General features: G+C 44.1%; 1 protein-coding gene across 8 annotated transcripts in view; it reads left to right on the forward strand.

Moving 5' to 3' along the window:
- The window catches only part of chd9 (chromodomain helicase DNA binding protein 9), a 126,985-nt gene that overhangs the window by 69,739 nt on the left and 38,607 nt on the right, over window positions 1-18,639 (forward strand). For 7 of the 8 annotated variants that reach the window (XM_029721039.1, XM_029721042.1, XM_029721040.1 and 4 more), the window contains 9 exons: window positions 2,857-2,968; window positions 5,380-5,529; window positions 6,017-6,085; window positions 6,771-6,826; window positions 7,257-7,374; window positions 8,087-8,173; window positions 14,668-14,805; window positions 14,912-15,033; window positions 17,695-17,938. In XM_029721039.1, the coding sequence (XP_029576899.1) occupies window positions 2,857-2,968; window positions 5,380-5,529; window positions 6,017-6,085; window positions 6,771-6,826; window positions 7,257-7,374; window positions 8,087-8,173; window positions 14,668-14,805; window positions 14,912-15,033; window positions 17,695-17,938 (1,096 nt within the window). The remainder of the gene's footprint in view (window positions 1-2,856; window positions 2,969-5,379; window positions 5,530-6,016; window positions 6,086-6,770; window positions 6,827-7,256; window positions 7,375-8,086; window positions 8,174-14,667; window positions 14,806-14,911; window positions 15,034-17,694; window positions 17,939-18,639) is intronic. The other variant, XM_029721041.1, reaches the window with a different exon arrangement.

The following is an 18,639-nucleotide window of genomic DNA, read 5'->3' on the forward strand; positions in this document are numbered from 1 at the left end:
TCACTGTGTTCTTGCGGACCTTCAATGCTATAGAAATGTTTTGGTAACCTTCCCCAGATCTGTGCCTTGACACAATCCTGTCTCGGAGCTTTACGGAGAATTCCTTCGACCTCATGGCTTGATTTTTGCTCTGACATGCACTGTCAACTGTGGGACCTTATATAGACAGGTGTGTGCCTTTCCAAATCATGTCCAATCAATTGAATATCCCACAGGTGGACTCCAATTAAGTTGTAGAAACATTTCAAGGATGATTAATGGAAACAGGATGCACCTGAGCTCAATTTCGAGTCTCATAGTAAAGGGTCTGAATACTTATGTAAATAAGGTATTTCTTTTTTTTATTTTTAATACAAGTGCAAAAAAAAAACTTTTTCGCTTTGTCATTATGATGTACTTTGTGTAGATTGCTGAGAGATAAACAATATTGAATCTATTTTAGAATAAGACTGTAACATAACGAAATGTGGATGCAGTAACGCAGTCAACAGAACACAGACCATTCCATTGACCAGACTGGCACACTTTCATCAAATTGGATCTAGCAAAGTGGATATTCCTCAAATCCGTCATGACTTATATATTGCAACAGGCCCACAATGTGCTTACTTAATTCCGATTTTGATGTATTTGGCTGTTTTCGCTGCATAATATTTATAAGTTGTCCCTTTTCAGGTTTAAAAGAAGTAATTGTTAAATGCTAACTCCCACTCGTATAAGCTGGTTAGCATAGTTGGTATACAGCAATTGGTGGTGGTAGTCAAAGTCGTTTTTAACTGTGATGAAGTTGATTGGTGATGATGATGTGAACAGGTGTTGGGGTTGACATCTATATAAGCATTAAACTCTGATTTTTACCTCAACATAGTGTGAAATACACATATTAACAGTATCCTAAATGTATGCTAATTTTACTGGGGGGCAATGAGCAGACTCGGGATCTTTCCCCCACTCTATTCCATGGCAATTGAGTTCAATTGACCTCTTTACCACATCTACAGTATTAGCCTGTTAGATCCAGCCACGCTAGTCTCTGTCTGCCTGCATGGGGATTTGGAGTCTGGACTGCCTCTGTGTAGGTAGTTGAATCATATCCATGTTTATGAGTTTTCTGAGCCATAGAGGGAGGGAGGGGAAGAGTGGAGAGGCATGGAGGGATTGGAAGAGAGAGAGCGATGGAAGAGAGGAGAGAGAGAGAGGTAGGTGGCAGGAGGCGATGACTGAGAGGGGGTGGGGAGAAAGAGAGCGAGACCAGAGAGGAAGAAGCGAGAGGGATAACTGGGCCTAAAATCGGTCTTCTCCAGCAGGTGGCGCTACATTTTTTTAAATAATCGCTCACCAAGCGAGGAGTTATTGTATGGAGTTCAATGAGTGTCAAATTTAGTTAACAAAAAATGTAATGGCTTATTTACGGGCTGTTATTGTAAATAAGAATTTTTTTTTAACTGACTTGCCTAGTTAAATAAAGGTTAAATACAAATGTGTTAGATGTGGCTTATTTGATCTGATATAAGTTTGGTAATGCTTAGGTTCTTACCAGTCTAATGATATTAGGAGGACATGTGACATCCCGGCATCTTTGAGAAAAAACACTTTATCGGAGTTTTGCCTGTTGTTCACACACGTATCTGCCCTCTCATTGGCTAGAATGGTCCCACCTGATCTTGCCTCCTCCCGACTGCTTCCATTTTTGAAGACATTTTTTTTCATTGTTAGATCGACCACTTGAGTATCTGGTCAATATAATGGATAATCTGTGGCAAGACAGAGCTAGAGACGGAGAAGGGAGGAGGCTCAGTCACTATCTATATCTCTCTGTTTTGATCCAATAAAGAGCTTGACAAATGGAGCAGTGGAAGTCCAGTCTTACATGTTGATAAGAACACAGCAGGCTGGGGTGGACAGACAGATAGGCAGGCAGGCAGGCAGGCGGACACACGAGAGAGAGAGAGAGACTGTATTTGTGTCTCTCTTTCAAACTGTACATAGCAGAGATCTATTGTATCAGTCTACTGGTTCATATCTTCCCTGTCTGCAGACACTCTGACACACACGCACAAACACACACACACACTACACACATACACACACACACACACACACACACACACACACACACTACACACACACTACATATTTTCTCCCTGAAAAATATCTCTGCATTCTGCACATGATGAGATATTGAGTCACCACAGTTATGGACATATTAGAAGCTGATTCTCACACAATAACCAAGAGGGACATGATTATATTATTGGAGATTTGTTAAATGTGATGATCCCTGTTGAGGTCATTAGGTCATTCAATATGCTAGTATTTATTTAAAATAAGTATTTATTTAAAATATGTGTTAATACTGTAGCTAACTGCATGGTTACTTCCCATGAAAATGTATGTTTTGATGTACTATAATTTAAATATACTGCTGCCTACTTGAATCAGTCACTATTTGTCTCTAGGTTATGAAAGTGCATTTAATAAGGAATTAAGCAACCATGGAAACAATTAAATCATTCATTTTAAGTGAGGCAAAATAAACAGAGCTGGACTGGTAATAACGGTGAAATAAAATAACTATGCTTACTTAATTATAATTCTTTGGGTAATAATTCCTTTTTGCCTTTAAAAGATGCAGTGAGGAACATGGCATATACTGTACTGCACCGCACCACACGGCAGCACACACACTCCTGAGGTCATTTATTTAGCACAGCAAGGACAATCTTTATATTATCGTTCATCAATTATTCAGAGACAGTTTCCATGAAACATAGCAGAGGGAAAGAGGAGAAAATAGAGTCCAGTTTTCCTATTTTTTTCTCTCGTTTAATGTTTGTCCTGTTATCTTTATTTCAGGAAAATTGTCATTAAATTTGGAGGGATGAAGAAGAAGAGGGAGACAGAGTCTTCAGAGGAGGGGTCTGATGAAGAGCGTCCGCCTCGAAGATCCTTTAAAGACGATGACTCGGTGAGTCCCTCCCCCAGTCTCCAAGCTGCAGCAAAAGCCTTATGCCGGTGTTATTGTGATTATTAAAGGCATGGAGTCCCTCCCCATGTCTCCAAGGCTACAGTATGCAGGCTCTTTACGGCTGCAGAACTCTTATGATGGTGTTGTCGTGATGTTTAAGGCAGGGGTAGGCAACTATATTTATTTATCTATTGTAGTATTATTATTAAAAGGCATGGAGAGGCCATTTCCTCAGTCTGCAGAACGCAGGCCTTTATGTTTAAAGATTCATGTCATATAGACTGGTTCTTATGACAGTGTTGTTGTGATAGTTAAAGCCATGGAGAGTCCCTGTCCTTGGGCTCTCTTGTTGGCCGTGCTGCTGCTGAGTGGAATACAGGAGTCACAGCTGTGGTATGGAGTCAAAGTACACATGGTGGTTCAGAGTGAGTTCAGGGCCTAACCAACTCAAGAACAAATAGCTCCAGTGTAATTTACTGTTGTTGTTGGTAGAGCTGAGGATTATGTAGGGGTAGGCCTATTCTATACCATGAGGACAGTCCTTATCCATAGACACTGGTGTTGAGTGAGGGGGACGATCTGCTCTGTTCCAGTTGACAGAGAATTCAGTGAGTGGGGATAAAAGACTACTCTCTCCCCCTGGCTGTGTCATAGTATGGAGCGACTGGGGATTACCCCCCCCCCCCCCCCCCCCCCCCCCCCGCCCATGTGTGGGTATAATTATCCTCATTATCCCCCACACCCAGTCTTAATTAGAGCTGTCTGTCTGAAGATGTCATTTAGAATGATCCTCAATTCCTGTCTGTTGCACTATAAGTGATGGAGTTAGTAGACAGACAGCTCTGAAAACAGCTACAGCATCATCACCACAGGATACCCCTCAGCCTGGGAGGTAACCTGACAGGCAGGGAAGGAGGGACCACTCAGCCTGGGAGGTAGCCTGACAGGCAGGGAAGTAGGGACCCCTCAGCCTGGGAGGTAACCTGACAGGCAGGGAAGGAGGGACCACTCAGCCTGGGAGGTAACCTGACAGGCAGGGGAGGAGGGACCACTCAGCCTGGGAGGTAACCTGACAGGCAGGGGAGGAGGGACCACTCAGCCTGGGAGGTAACCTGACAGGCAGGGGAGGAGGGACCACTCAGCCTGGGAGGTAACCTGACAGGCAGGGGAGGAGGTACCACTCAGCCTGGGAGGTAACCTGACAGGCAGGGAAGGAGGGACCACTCAGCCTGGGAGGTAACCTGACAGGCAGGGAAGGAGGGACCCCTCAGCCTGGGAGGTAGCCTGACAGGCAGGGAAGGAGGGACCCCTCAGCCTGGGAGGTAACCTGACAGGCAGGGAAGGAGGGACCACTCAGCCTGGGAGGTAACCTGACAGGCAGGGAAGGAGGGACAACTCAGCCTGGGAGGTAACCTGACAGGCAGGGAAGGAGGGACAACTCAGCCTGGGAGGTAACCTGACAGGCAGGGAAGGAGGGACCACTCAGCCTGGGAGGTAACCTGACAGGCAGGGAAGGAGGGACCACTCAGCCTGGGAGGTAACCTGACAGGCAGGGAAGGAGGGACCCCTCAGCCTGGGAGGTAACCTGACAGGCAGGGAAGGAGGGACCACTCAGCCTGGGAGGTAACCTGACAGGCAGGGAAGGAGGGACCACTCAGCCTGGGAGGTAACCTGACAGGCAGGGAAGGAGGGACCACTCAGCCTGGGAGGTAACCTGACAGGCAGGGAAGGAGGGACCACTCAGCCTGGGAGGTAACCTGACAGGCTGGGAAGGAGGGACCACTCAGCCTGGGAGGTAACCTGACAGGCTGGGAAGGAGGGACCACTCAGCCTGGGAGGTAACCTGACAGGCAGGGAAGGAGGGACCACTCAGCCTGGGAGGTAACCTGACAGGCTGGGAAGGAGGGACCACTCAGCCTGGGAGGTAACCTGACAGGCTGGGAAGGAGGGACCACTCAGCCTGGGAGGTAACCTGATAGGTAGGGAAGGAGGGACCACTCAGCCTGGGAGGCAGCCTGACAGGCAGGGAAGGAGGGACCACTCAGCCTGGCAGGCTCAAGTTTTTTATGGTCAGCCTGGGTTATTCTCATCCACAGACATGTTATTAGTTTCAACTGAATGGTATTTAGTATCTCATTTAACTGTGGCTGTCATTAGCAGGGTCTCTCTGATGTGTTTTCCTAATAATAAGCACTAAGCACTCTTGAATGTCACACATTGCTGCGGAGTGCATACAACACACAGACACATGCACAAACACTATTGAGAATAGACAGGAATGCCTTCGATGGCTGCCTACATATTAACCCAATAAAACATAGGAAAAGAGTTTAACTGATATTTTGGCTGTGCTGATTTGTATAATACAGAACCTCCGTAATACTTAACCTCTTTCCCTTACCCCCCTGTAGACGCGTCGGTCGAACCGCCAGGTGAAGAGGAAGAAGTATGCAGAGGAGGGAGAGGCCAGGGTGTCTGATGAGGAGGTGAAGGTCATGGTTAAAGCCAAGAAGACCAGCACTGCTGCAGCACGCAAAGAGCCAGCACAGCAGCTGTTTGTGGTGAGGAGATACTGGCCTGGCCCAGGCAGCAATCAATAACCCTCAATAACATTCAGTTGTTCTAGACCAGTTGTTTCCAGCTCCACTCCTCCAGTACCCCCAACAGTACACATTGTTGCTGTAGCCCCGGACAAAAACACCTATTTCAACTTGTCAGCTAATCGTCAATCCCTCAATGAGTTGAATCAGGTGAGTTTGTCTGGGGGCTACAACAACAACGTGTACTGTTGGGGGAACTGGAGGACTGGAGTTGGGAAACACTGTAAGACTGATAGGTTCTACAGTACCAAAACATCTCAAGATTACATTCTTCATTGCTCTATTATTGCTCTATCTAGTGTAATATGTGTGTTATAGCAGTACAATGCATCTCAAGGCCATACTTCATTCTGATATACATTGAAAATACATGAAACTGGTGTGTGGAGTATGAAGGTTGTACATGGAGCTGTTAAAGTGGTTTGTTTCTATCTTGTCAATGCTGCAGGAAAACCCCAGTGAGGAGGATGCTGCGGTTGTTGACAAGATCATGTCATCTCGAATAGTCAAGAACGAGGTAGGATTACAATCATTATCTTTAATGCCACACTCACTCATACCACTCTTTGTAGTACTATAGTATCTTAGTTTGCAGTAGTACATCTACTTACCTTCTGCAATGTGGGTTTGATTGAATTCAACCCTCTTGTCTTTTCCTACTATACACTGAGTGTATAAAACATTAAGAACACCTAGCTAATATTGCACCCCCCCTCCCTTTTGCCCTCAGAACAGCCTCAATTCATTGGAGCACGGACTCTACAAGGTGTCAAAAGCGTTCCACAGGGATGCTGGCCCATGTTGACTCCAATGCTTCCCACATTTGGCTGTTGAGCATGAAAAACCCAGCAGCGTTGCAGTTCTTGACACAAACCGGTGCGCCTGGCACATATTACCACACCCCGTTCATAGGAAATAAAATATTTTGTCTGCCCATTCACTCTCTGAATGGCACACATACACAATCCATGTCTCAATTGTCTCAAGGCTTAAAAATCCTTATTTAACCTGTCTCCACCCCTTCATCTACACTGATTGAAGTGGATTTAGAAGTGACATCAATACAGAATCATAGCTTTCACCCGGATTTACCTGGTCAGTCTATGTCATGGAAAGAGAAGGTGTTCTTAATGTTTTGAACACTCAGTGTATGAAGAGCTTTTAGTTTGTATTCTGTTCTATAATATTGGTTCCTCTTCTAGGTCGCTCCAGGAGTTATCGTAGAAGTGGAAGAGTTCTTTGTAAAATACAAAAACTAGTAAGGCATTATTTTTCATTCCAGCTAAGATAATTACATGCACATTTTTAAATGTTTTGTATTCAACCAAAAAAGCCAAATACAGTATGTTAAACAGAGTGATGTAAGACGCAGCTTGTCATTACTAGTTCTTGCACTGCCACTTTGAGACGCCTTTGACTGAACTCACATATGACCTCATTGTAGTTTCAGTAGAACAAAATCCAGGTCAGTCTGAAATGAAAACTAATTTGGTGTGTAGTAGATTGTAAATCCTATATAAATGTAAAATGTACAAAATGGCACACAAATGGAACATTTAAACATAAAGTAAACATATATCCATTTGAAAGATGTACGACGTCATAAAAGACATTCAAGGTTTATTTGAAGTTTGTACTATACGTGTGTGTTCTCGTGCGTTCCTGACTCTGTGTGTTGTCTCTCTCAGCTCCTACCTCCACTGTGAGTGGGCCGTAGAGCAGCAGCTGGAGAAAGACAAGAGGATTCAGCAGAAGATCAAACGTTTCAAGATTAAACAGGCACAGAGAGCCCACTTCTTTGCAGATGTAAGACCCTTTCACACCAGCGCGTGTGTGTGTGTGTGTGTGTCCGCGTCAGTGTGTGTGTGTTTGCCTGTTTTGCGCAGGCATGTTTGCATGCATCTCTGTAGTGTGCTTTAGGCCTTGATATGTTCATCCCACCCAGTCATACAGTGTGTTTCCCCCCCAGACTCCAGATGGCATGAAGGTAGTTTACTTTGTCTGACAATGTCTTCCTGTGTGTTTTAGATGGAGGAGGATCCCTTTAACCCTGACTATGTCTTCCTGTGTGTTTTAGATGGAGGAGGATCCCTTTAACCCTGACTATGTCTTCCTGTGTGTTTTAGATGGAGGAGGATCCCTTTAACCCTGACTATGTCTTCCTGTGTGTTTTAGATGGAGGAGGATCCCTTTAACCCTGACTATGTCTTCCTGTGTGTTTTAGATGGAGGAGGATCCCTTTAACCCTGACTATGTCTTCCTGTGTGTTTTAGATGGAGGAGGATCCCTTTAACCCTGACTATGTCTTCCTGTGTGTTTTAGATGGAGGAGGATCCCTTTAACCCTGACTATGTCTTCCTGTGTGTTTTAGATGGAGGAGGATCCCTTTAACCCTGACTATGTCTTCCTGTGTGTTTTAGATGGAGGAGGATCCCTTTAACCCTGATTATGTCTTCCTGTGTGTTTTAGATGGAGGAGGATCCCTTTAACCCTGATTATGTCTTCCTGTGTGTTTTAGATGGAGGAGGATCCCTTTAACCCTGACTATGTGGAGGTAGACAGAGTACTGGAGGTGTCCTATTGTGAAGACAAGGACACAGGAGAGGTAAGAGTGGGGAGTGGGGGGCTCTTTCATTCACAACAAATTACCTCCAACGGAGAGATGATTAGACTGCCTTTTGTTGGAAAGAGAGAGAGACAGAGTGTGTATGTCTGTACATTGTGTGTGTATGTGTGTCCTTGAGTGTGTCTCATCTCCTCATTTGTAGAAGATACTATTGTAAAGCATGGGGTCATTCCATACATGTGTATTATGGTTGTTGTCTCTGTTACTTTAGCTGAGGGTGTAGCTACTAGTGTTGCTTGGTTTACCGGTACCACGGTAACACCACAGTAACACCACGTTAATACCACGGCAATACCACGGTACCAAAACTTTATGATACCAACATTTTAGAATACCATAGTACCGTTTGATCTAAAGAACCTGCTGGTGCCAGTTGAATTTAAGCCTCTCGTCTGTTGAATGAGCAGGTCCAATAATATCCACTTCCCTTTCATCAACATATCACGTGGCAGCTGTAATCAGCCAGCCTCATCGCCTACTAGCCCCCACTGACCTGCTTCTCTCCGGCCCCTCTTCATGCTCATCTATTCCTCCATCCCCGCTCGTGATGTCGACCCTGATGAGTCCTCTGTTGTTACATTTGTTACATTGGAGCTGCGCGCAGAGCGAGCAGAAAAGTTTGTACATTATATAATTTCATCACCTGTTATAACCAAGAGCACAGGCCAGTTTGATCTGACTTTGCAAGTTCACTGTCATGCAGCCTCTGAGTGTCAGAGAGGGAAAATGGAGCAGCACTTCGCGACAGGCATGCTTACAACTTTACAGCAAAGAAAATGGCTTGTCCCTAGGGCTGTTACGGTGACCATATTACCGCCACACTAAAGGCTAGGCCAGTTCTAAAGGCTAGGCCTTCTATATTTATTTCTCAACTTTCCTAATATTAAGTACGTTGCTTCTCTTTACAACAGGAGTATATCCTACCTGGCTGGCATGAAAATAAACCACGGGAAAAGCGTCCTCCATTCGCTATTTAAGTGCATAGATGACATGTATTGTTTCCTGCTGCCCCTGTTTCGATACAGGTGCATGATAATGGTCCATTCTAAATCATAACAAATTTCACACATATATTATTTAGTATATTTAAAGACAAGAATAGTCTGCTGGGTGACAATATTAGCCTGTCACTTGTGAATGACATCACTTGTGAATGATACCCAGCTTCAGGCAAACAGTGCATTATTTTTTTTGAGACTTTTTCAAATCATATTCGCACACCTCATATAGCCAAGCCCATAGACCTATATGTTTTGATAACATTTGTATCATAATTAAAGTGGCCAAGTAACTTCATAAAATTAAGCACATTCATCCACTTCTAAATGACATACATACGCAGCACGTGAGATCAAGTTTGGGGAAGATCATTTTCACCATAAAAATGCACCTTTATAATAAAATAAATACATTCATAATTGCATTTGGGTTACTTTTGAGAATGGTGTTTCCCTGCTAATGGAGCATTCTCATCTGTTGCGTCAGACTTATTGCTTAAAACAGGTTTTTTGATGCTAGTGGTTATATTAATTTGGGATCTATCGCATCCCACAACTGTCCCAGACTATGTTAGGAATATTTATTTCTCGCACAGAATAGAGTAGGTCGAAATTTGTACTATGGGGAATAGTAGATTGACATATGCTAGTGCTTTTGCTGTTCGTTAAGCCTACTTATCTTGTTGGCTGACGAAAGTAAATGTGGACAGTTCTTCCAATATCTTCAATATGCGCCTTGGTACTGGATAAGGATGCACGCAGTTGCGTCCCCGATGTGTCTGTCTTCACTTGAAGCCTGTGAGAAAGACCAGATCACGTGACGGAGAGCCATGTGAGTGAGAGGTACTTCGGCACGCAGCCGGGAGAAGGGATTTATAATTATTATATTCAGCCCAAGGGCATAACGGTCGTTAGCCGCATTACGGCCACACAAAGGGGATGCAGCCGGGAAATTTTAGGCATTATTAACTGCTTGAGTGAGAGACTGATGAAGTGTGTTCAGCCTGCGCAAAAAAACAAAGCAGAGCTCATGCCTTTCATGTGACTTTTTTCAAATCATCATTAGAGTCGCATCATGCAGCCTTAGAATGTATTAAAAATCTAAACATATAGCCCAACATTTGTATCACAACTAAAGTTACATTAATAACTCTAAATTAAGCATATAGGAGTACCTGTTTCTTTGTTAACCGCTCAACACAGAATAGAGAAAATATCCTTCCTATTTTATTCAGCTATGTTCAATTGTATTCTTCATACGGAATTCTAAGCAAATCTTGTCTGCTAAATGAACTAGTGTAGCCCACAGCCATATGGCATAGCCAGATCAGGACCTAACATAAGGACAACTCAGACTATGCTATTCTCTTCTTCTGAAATAGACTGCATTTTCTTCTTGTCATGTTTTTTTTAAACCTGTCTAAAATAAATAATGGATTTATTGTGAAGGTGTAGGCTATATTACATGTATTTATTAGACTTTTTCAAATGTATATGTTCCAAAGGTCAGCATCAGTGGCTTGTAGGCTATGTGTGGAAGCCAGGAGATGCTAAATGTGTTTATGTTAATTAACGGTCAATTACCGTGAGATCGGCAGTTATTTGCTTGCTGACGAAATTTTGTGACCGCCACGGCCCTACTTGTCCCTAGCCTGAACGGTTCATAAATCTTTCTGGTGCTCCTTAAATTCTGTTTGGTGTCTAGCGTTTTAAAAGTTGAGAGCATTGTGTGTGTGTGTGTGTGTGTGTGTGTGTGTGTGTGTGTGTGTGTGTGTGTGTGTGTGTGTGTGTGTGTGTGTGTGTGTGTGTGTGTGTGTGTGTGCGTGCGTGTGCGTGTGCGTGTGTGTGCGTGCGTGTTTTTACGAGGAGGGAGATTGAATGTGAGGAAGGGATGGAGAGTGTGTGTCTATTTTAACTGAAGAGTAAAGAAGGTTTCATGCAGTGTTTTCTCCTTACTGACACAATGACATGCAGATCCAAGATGGCGTAGCAGTCAGACCAGACGTCTTTGTCCTTTGTATATATCTTTTTACATCTTTTTCTTCGCATATCTTTTAAAAATCTTTTCCTAAACCTCAACTTCTAAATACTCTCCTGCAACCCGCCTCACCCAATGTGGCGTGGATCTTTTTTTTTTTCCTAAAGTATTTCTATTTACTTTGGATCTGGAATCCCTCAACTGAAGCTAGCTATCAGTCAGCAAACCATTGCTAGCGTTCATCAGCTAACCTTTAGCTCGGAAAGCTCTCGCCAGTTTGAACAACGTGACTCAAACCAGAGCATAACGGACCTATTATTATTATATTTTTTTCCCCCCATATCCCCGGATTCCTACCGCAAACTCTGAACATTTTCATCTGGATCTTCGCAACTAGCTAACCACAATCCCGGGTGACTACCATTGAGATCATTGACAAGATCCTCCCGTGTAGTTCTGGGCTGATTCCTCACCGTTCTCATGATCATTGCAACTCCACGAGGTGAGATCTTGCATGGAGCCCCAGACCGAGGGAGGCCATTTGCGAATAATCGCACCAACTTTTGTCACCTTCTCACCAAGCTGCTTGGCGATGGTCTTGTAGCCCATTCCAGCCTTGTGTAGGTCTACAATCTTAACACTGACATCCTTGGAGAGCTCTTTGGTCATGGCCATGGTGGAGAGTTTGGAATCTGATTGATTGATTGATTGCTTCTGTGGACAGGTGTCTTTTATACAGGTAACAAACTGAGATTAGGAGCACTACCTTTAAGAGTGTGCTCCTAATCTTAGCTCGTCACCTGTATAAAAGACACCTGGGAGCCACAAATCTTTCTGATTGAGAGGGGGTCAAATACTTATTTCCCTAATTAAAATGCAAATCAATTTATAACATTTTTGACATGCGTTTTTCTGGATTTTTTTTGTTATTCTGTCTCTCATTGTTCAAATAAACCTACCATTAAAATTATAGACTGATCATTTCTTTGTCAGTGGGCAAACGTACAAAATCAGCAGGGGATTAAATACTTTTTTCCCTCACTGTAAGAGCACCTTCTCCCAGCTGCCCACTGCTCTGAGGCTAGGAAACACTGTTACCACCGATAAATCCACTATAATATAGAATTTCAATAAGCATTTCTCTACGGCTGGTCATGCTTTCCACCTGGCTACCCCTACCCCGGTCAACTGCCCGGCACCCTCCACAGCAACCCGCCAAAGCCCCCACCATTTCTCCTTCACCCAAATCCAGATAGCTGATGTTCTGAAAGAGCTGCATAATCTGGACCCAAAGAAATCAGCCGGCCTAGACTATCTGGACCCTCTCTTTCTAATATGATCTGCCGAAATTGTTGCAACCCCTATTACTAGCCTGTTCAACCTCTCTTTCGTATCGTCTGAGATTCCCAAAGATTGGAAAGCTGCCGCGGTCATCCCCCTCTTCAAAGGGGGTGACACTCTAGACCCAAACTGCTACAGACCTATATCTATCCTACCCTGTCTTTCTAAGGTCTTCGAAAGCCAAGTTAACAAACATATTACCGATCATTTCGAATCCCACCATACCTTTTCCGCTATGCAATCTGGTTTCAGAGCTGGTCATGGGTGCACCTCAGCCACGCTCAAGGTCCTAAACGACATCATAACCGCCATCGATAAGAGACATTACTGTGCAGCCGTATTCATCGACCTGGCCAAGGCTTTCGACTCTGTCAATCACCACATTCTTATTGGCAGACTCAACTGCCTTGGTTTCTCAAATGATTGCCTCGCCTGGTTTACCAACTTCTTCTCTGATAGAGTTCAGTGGGTCAAATCGGAGGGCCTGTTGTCCGGACCTCTGGCAGTCTCTATGGGTGTGCCACAGTGTTCAATTCTCGGGCCGACTCTCTTCTCTGTATACATCAATGATGTTGCTCTTGCTCGCTGGTGATACTCTGATCCACCTCTACATAGACGACACCATTCTGTATACTTCTGGCCCCTCTTTGGACACTGTGTTAACTTACCTCCAGATGAGCTTCAATGCCATACAACTCTCCTTCTGTGGCCTACAACTGCTATTCAGTTGCATGCTATTCAATCGATCACTGCCCGCACCTGCTCGCCCGTCCAGCATCACTACTCTGGACGGCTCTGACTTAGAATACGTGGACAACTACAAATACCTGGGTGTCTGGTTAGACTGCAAACTCTCCTTCCAGACTCACATTAAGCATCTCCAATCCAAAATTAAATCTAGAATCGGCTTCCTATATCGCAACAAAGCCTCCTTCACTCATGCTGCCAAACATACCCTCGTAAAACGGACCATCCTACCGATCCTCAACTTTGGTGATGTCATCTATAAAATAGCCTCCAACACTCTACTCAACAAACTGGATGCAGTCCATCACAGTGCCATCTGTTTTGTCACCAAAGCCCCATACACTACCCACCATTGCGACCTGTTGTTGGTTGGCCCTCGCTTCATACTCGTCCCCAAACCCACTGGCTACAGGTTATCTGCAAGTCTCTGCTAGGTAAAGCCCCGCCTTATCTCACCTCACTGGTCACCATAGCAGCACCCACTCGTGGCACGCGCTCCAGCAGGTATATCTCACTGGTCACCCCCAAAGCCAATTCCTCCTTTGGTTGTCTTTCCTTCCAGTTCTCTGCTGCCAATGACTGGAATGAACTGCAAAAATCTCTGAAGCTGGAGACTCATATCTCCCTAACTAGCTTTAAGCACCAGCTGTCAGAGCAGCTCACAGATCACCGCACCTGTACATAGCCCATCTGTAAACAGCCCATCTATCTACCTACCTCATCCCCATACTGTATTTATTTATTTATTTTGCTCCTTTGCACCCCAGTATGTCTACTTTCACATTCATCTTCTGCACATCTACCATTCCCGTGTTTAATTGCTATATTGCAATTACTTTGCCACCATGGCCTATTTATTGCCTTAACACCTCATTTGCACTCACTGTATATAGACTTTTTGTTTTCTTTTGTTCTACTGTATTATTGACTGTATGTATTGTTTACTCCATGTGTAACTCTGTGTTGTTGTATGTGTCGAATTGCTGTGCTTTATCTTGGCCAGGTCGCAGTTGTAAATGAGAACTTGTTCTCAACTTGCCTACCTGGTTAAATAAAGGTGAAATAAATGTAAAAAAAAAGATCATTATGCGTGTATGTAGGTAGGCCTTTGCAAATATGAGCAAATGGCCATTCTATGCAGTATTCTATTAAACACTGAACAGTGTGAAGTTAAATTCAATGTGTTGTATTGAGTAAAAGTGTGCATTTCAGTGACAGGTTTTTGCGTAGCTCATGCGCAGGAGGTTTAGAAAACGTGGGACTGGGCAAACAGGACGCTAGTGACAACACTAGTAGCTACTAAAAGGTGAAGCTTTCTATGTTTTTTTGTGTTAACTCACATCTCTCTCTCTCTCTCTCTCTCTCTTTCCCCCTCCCTCCTCCCCCTCTCTCCGTCCCTCTTCCCCCAGCAGGTGGTGTACTACCTGGTGAAGTGGTGCTCTCTGCCCTATGAAGACAGTACGTGGGAACTGAAGGGGGATGTGGACCAGAGTAAAATAGAGGAGTTTGAGCTGCTGCAGGCAGCAAGGCCAGACTCCCGCAGGACGGTAAGCCCCCTTTATTCAACCTCCTTTCTCTTCTCTTCCTCTCTCTTCTCTTCTTTTCTCATCTCTCTTCTCATCTTCTCATCCTCTAACATTCTCTACCCCACAGGAGCGTCCCCCAGCCAGCCTGTGGAAGAAGAGGGATCAGTCGAGGGAGTACAGGAACAGTAACGTCCTCAGGGACTACCAGCTGGAGGGAGTCAACTGGCTCCTCTTCAACTGGTACAACAGGTCAGTAGGGCCCCCCAAGGCTACACACACACACACACACACACACACACACACACACACACACACACACACACTGTACCTGTATGCTTGTGCAAACAAACAGCAACGCACAGTGTTCTACTGCCCTGAACAGATTCTGTCAGTCAGAAACACAGGGTTGTTCCAGACTTCAGATCCTAGGTTTCAGCTCTGTGGTTGTAACATACTGTATCCAGCCAGAGATACAAGGCTGGACTGTGAGATTGTTAAGTAGTGCAGAAGAGAAGCCAGTGAAGCAGTGAGCTGACAGCATGTCTGTACTGAGACAGGGAGACGCTTGCCCAGAGCCTGCTAACTTCTAGCTTGGTTTAGTATGCAAAACCTGTGAAGAATGTGGTTAATAGGTTTGGACGGTATGTCGTATATAACATACACCGGGGTATTTTGAAATACTAACGGTATGATTTTAGTTTTGATTTATTTTTTTGTGGGGTTTGGGGCGCCCTAAAGCTCAGAGGGGTGCGTGCTACGCCACTGCTTATAACTATCAGTTAACTATCTAAGATAAATGATCTCCTGCTCATGGCGCCAGCTTTGCATTTGGTTTAATAACTTGCTAGCTTGGTGGCTAGCTTGCAAGATCACGCTTCTTGGTTACAGCAGAGAATATCAATCTCCTCCTGGATCAAGATCCTTTCTGCTTGAATTTTCTTTGTGCGTAATAATAAAAAAAATAAAAGAATAAATAATATATATACACACACGCACACTACATGGCCAAAATTATGTGGACACCCCTTCAAATTACTGGATTCGTCTATTTCAGCCACACCCATTGCTGACAGGTTTATAAAATTGTGCACACATTGGCAGTAGAATAGCCCGTACTGAGGAGCTCAGTGACTTTCAGCGTGGCACCATCAACATGACACCATGTGTGTATGTATGTATATATATAGTTTACGTTTGAAAATAAATTGCGCCCCTTTTGTGCACTGCCAGTAATACCATATACCCTGGTATGGTACAGGAACGGTATGGAGGTATGAAAATACTGCCCAACCCTAGTGGTTCATATTTTTTTAAAGGGAAGAACACAACAGCATAAACATGCACAACAGTACAGGAAAACACTGCACTACGCCACATAGGCTATATGAAAAGATCGAAAGGTTGTCTGTCTTGCTTTTTACAGTATCTTTGAAAAGAGGATGCTTTCATTGACTGAAGGTTTTCTTGGTTGTCTGTTTTGATTTGTGTCTTAGTCTTACAAATGTTTTTCATGAGGACATTTTCATTCACTTATCTTTCAGTTTAGCTTGTTTGGTTTAGAGACTTTGTCACTGCACAGAGGTAGTGTGGATGTTACATTCCGAATGGTTTTCCTGTGTTGTGTTTAGAGCATGCAGTGATTTGGCTGAGTTAACATTATTAGCCTGTCTGCCTCTGAGGCTTGTGGATTGGCCCACAGAGCTGTTCACTGTTCTACTATCAACATCCTCCTCTTCCCTTGCTGCTGGTGGGGAAAGGGAAGAGGAGGAGAACAGAGAGAGAAAGATGGAAAGCGACAGAGGGAGACAGAGACAGAGATATGGAGAGACAGATCAAGGGAGAGAGAAAGATGGAGAGACAGATCAAGGGAGAGAGAAAGATAGAGAGACAGATCAAGGGAGAGAGAAAGATGGAGAGACAGATCAAGGGAGAGAGAAAGATGGAGAGACAGATCAAGGGAGAGAGAAAGATAGAGAGACAGATCAAGGGAGAGAGAAAGATGGAGAGACAGATCAAGGGAGAGAGAAAGATGGAGAGACAGATCAAGGGAGAAAGCGAGTGAGTGTGGAACACATCCCAAATCATCTGTTTGTCTGTAGCCAGGCTGTAGTGTTGCTACTGGGACTGTGTTTCAGAGTGCTGTGAAGTTCTTAAAGGTCCAATGCAGCACTTTTTATTTCTATCAAATAATTTCTCGGTAACAATCAAGGACATTTGATTGTGATTGTTGTCAATTAAAACGGTCAGAAAGAAACAAAAATAGCTTCTTAGCAAAGAGCAATTTCTCAAGCAAGAATTTTGCTAGGACTGCCTTGGATGGGTCTGAGTGGGGAGGGGAAAACTCAAAACGAACTGTTATTGACAGAAAGGTTTAGAACTCTCTTTATTGGTCTATCAACTGTGATGTCACCAGGCAGGCCAAAACAACATCCCACCAAAACAGGCTGAAATTTCAGCCGGTATTTTCAATCAGCTCTTACACTAAAAGGGCATTATCATAATTTTCACAATTTCAGAGTATTATTCCATCCTCATATTGTGGAAATATTTATAAAACACCGGAAAATCCTGTTTTTGACCGCACCGAGCCTTTAAGATTAAGGAAAAAAGTATAGAAAGCAAGTGGGAGTATCTGCTCTTTGCAATTGTCAAGATTCACTGTAACACCCCCACCCTCTGGACAACCAGATTAATGTTCTGCCTGACTACTAGAGGAAGGATTCTGTTCAGCCCAGTCTCATCACTTAGTATCAATGTCAGACAGGACCACAATGACTCTATACATTTTTTGGGACTGTAATGTCTCTCTCTCGCTCTTTCTTCCTCCAACCCCCCCTCGCTTCCTCTCACTCCTTTCTTACTCCCTCCCTGCCCCCCACCCCTCTCTCTCCCTCTCTTCCTCCCTGACAGACGGAACTGTATCCTGGCAGATGAGATGGGTCTGGGGAAGACCATCCAGTCCATCACGTTTCTGGAGGAGATCTGGCGCGTGGGCATCAGGGGCCCCTTCCTCGTCATCGCCCCCCTCTCCACCATCGCCAACTGGGAGAGGGAGTTCAGAACGTGGACCCACCTCAACGTCATTGTCTACCACGGCTCCATGGTCAGCAGGCAGATGCTGCAGCAGTACGAGATGTACTCCAGGGACACACAGGTAAACAACAACATAAATAAACAACACAGGCTAGCCGTACGAGATGTACAGTTAGGGACCCACAGATAAACAACAATGTCAACAACAGATGGGTCCTTGAAGTTTCAAAAGTTGTTCAATGATGAGGGGAGGTGGTGTTTGTCAAAAACAACAGCAAAAGGGCCTTGAAACCCGCTGGCAGCCAGCATCTCATAATGGGGACTAAGAACAGGAGATAATGTGATGCACTTATCATTAGCTGTGAAAGATTAAGTGAATCTCAGGTGTCTCTCTGTTCCATTAAAGTAATAAAAACAGAATTTGTTCTATGTTGTATCAGGGAATAGTGACATGATATCAGAGATACTCAGTCGGACAATTTTTATTTTTTATTTATTGCACCTTTATTTAACCAGGTAGGCAAGTTGAGAACAAGTTCTCATTTACAACTGCGACCTGGCCAAGATAAAGCACAGCAATTCGACACATACAACAACACAGAGTTACACATGGAGTAAACAATACATACAGTCAATAATACAGTAGAACAAAAGAAAACAAAAAGTCTATATACAGTGAGTGCAAATGAGGTGTTAAGGCAATAAATAGGCCATGGTGGCAAAGTAATTGCAATATAGCAATTAAACACGGGAATGGTAGATGTGCAGAAGATGAATGTGAAAGTAGACATACTGGGGTGCAAAGGAGCAAAATAAATAAAT

Source organism: Salmo trutta, chromosome 29 (assembly GCF_901001165.1).
Source record: "Salmo trutta chromosome 29, fSalTru1.1, whole genome shotgun sequence".
NCBI lineage: Eukaryota > Metazoa > Chordata > Actinopteri > Salmoniformes > Salmonidae > Salmo > Salmo trutta.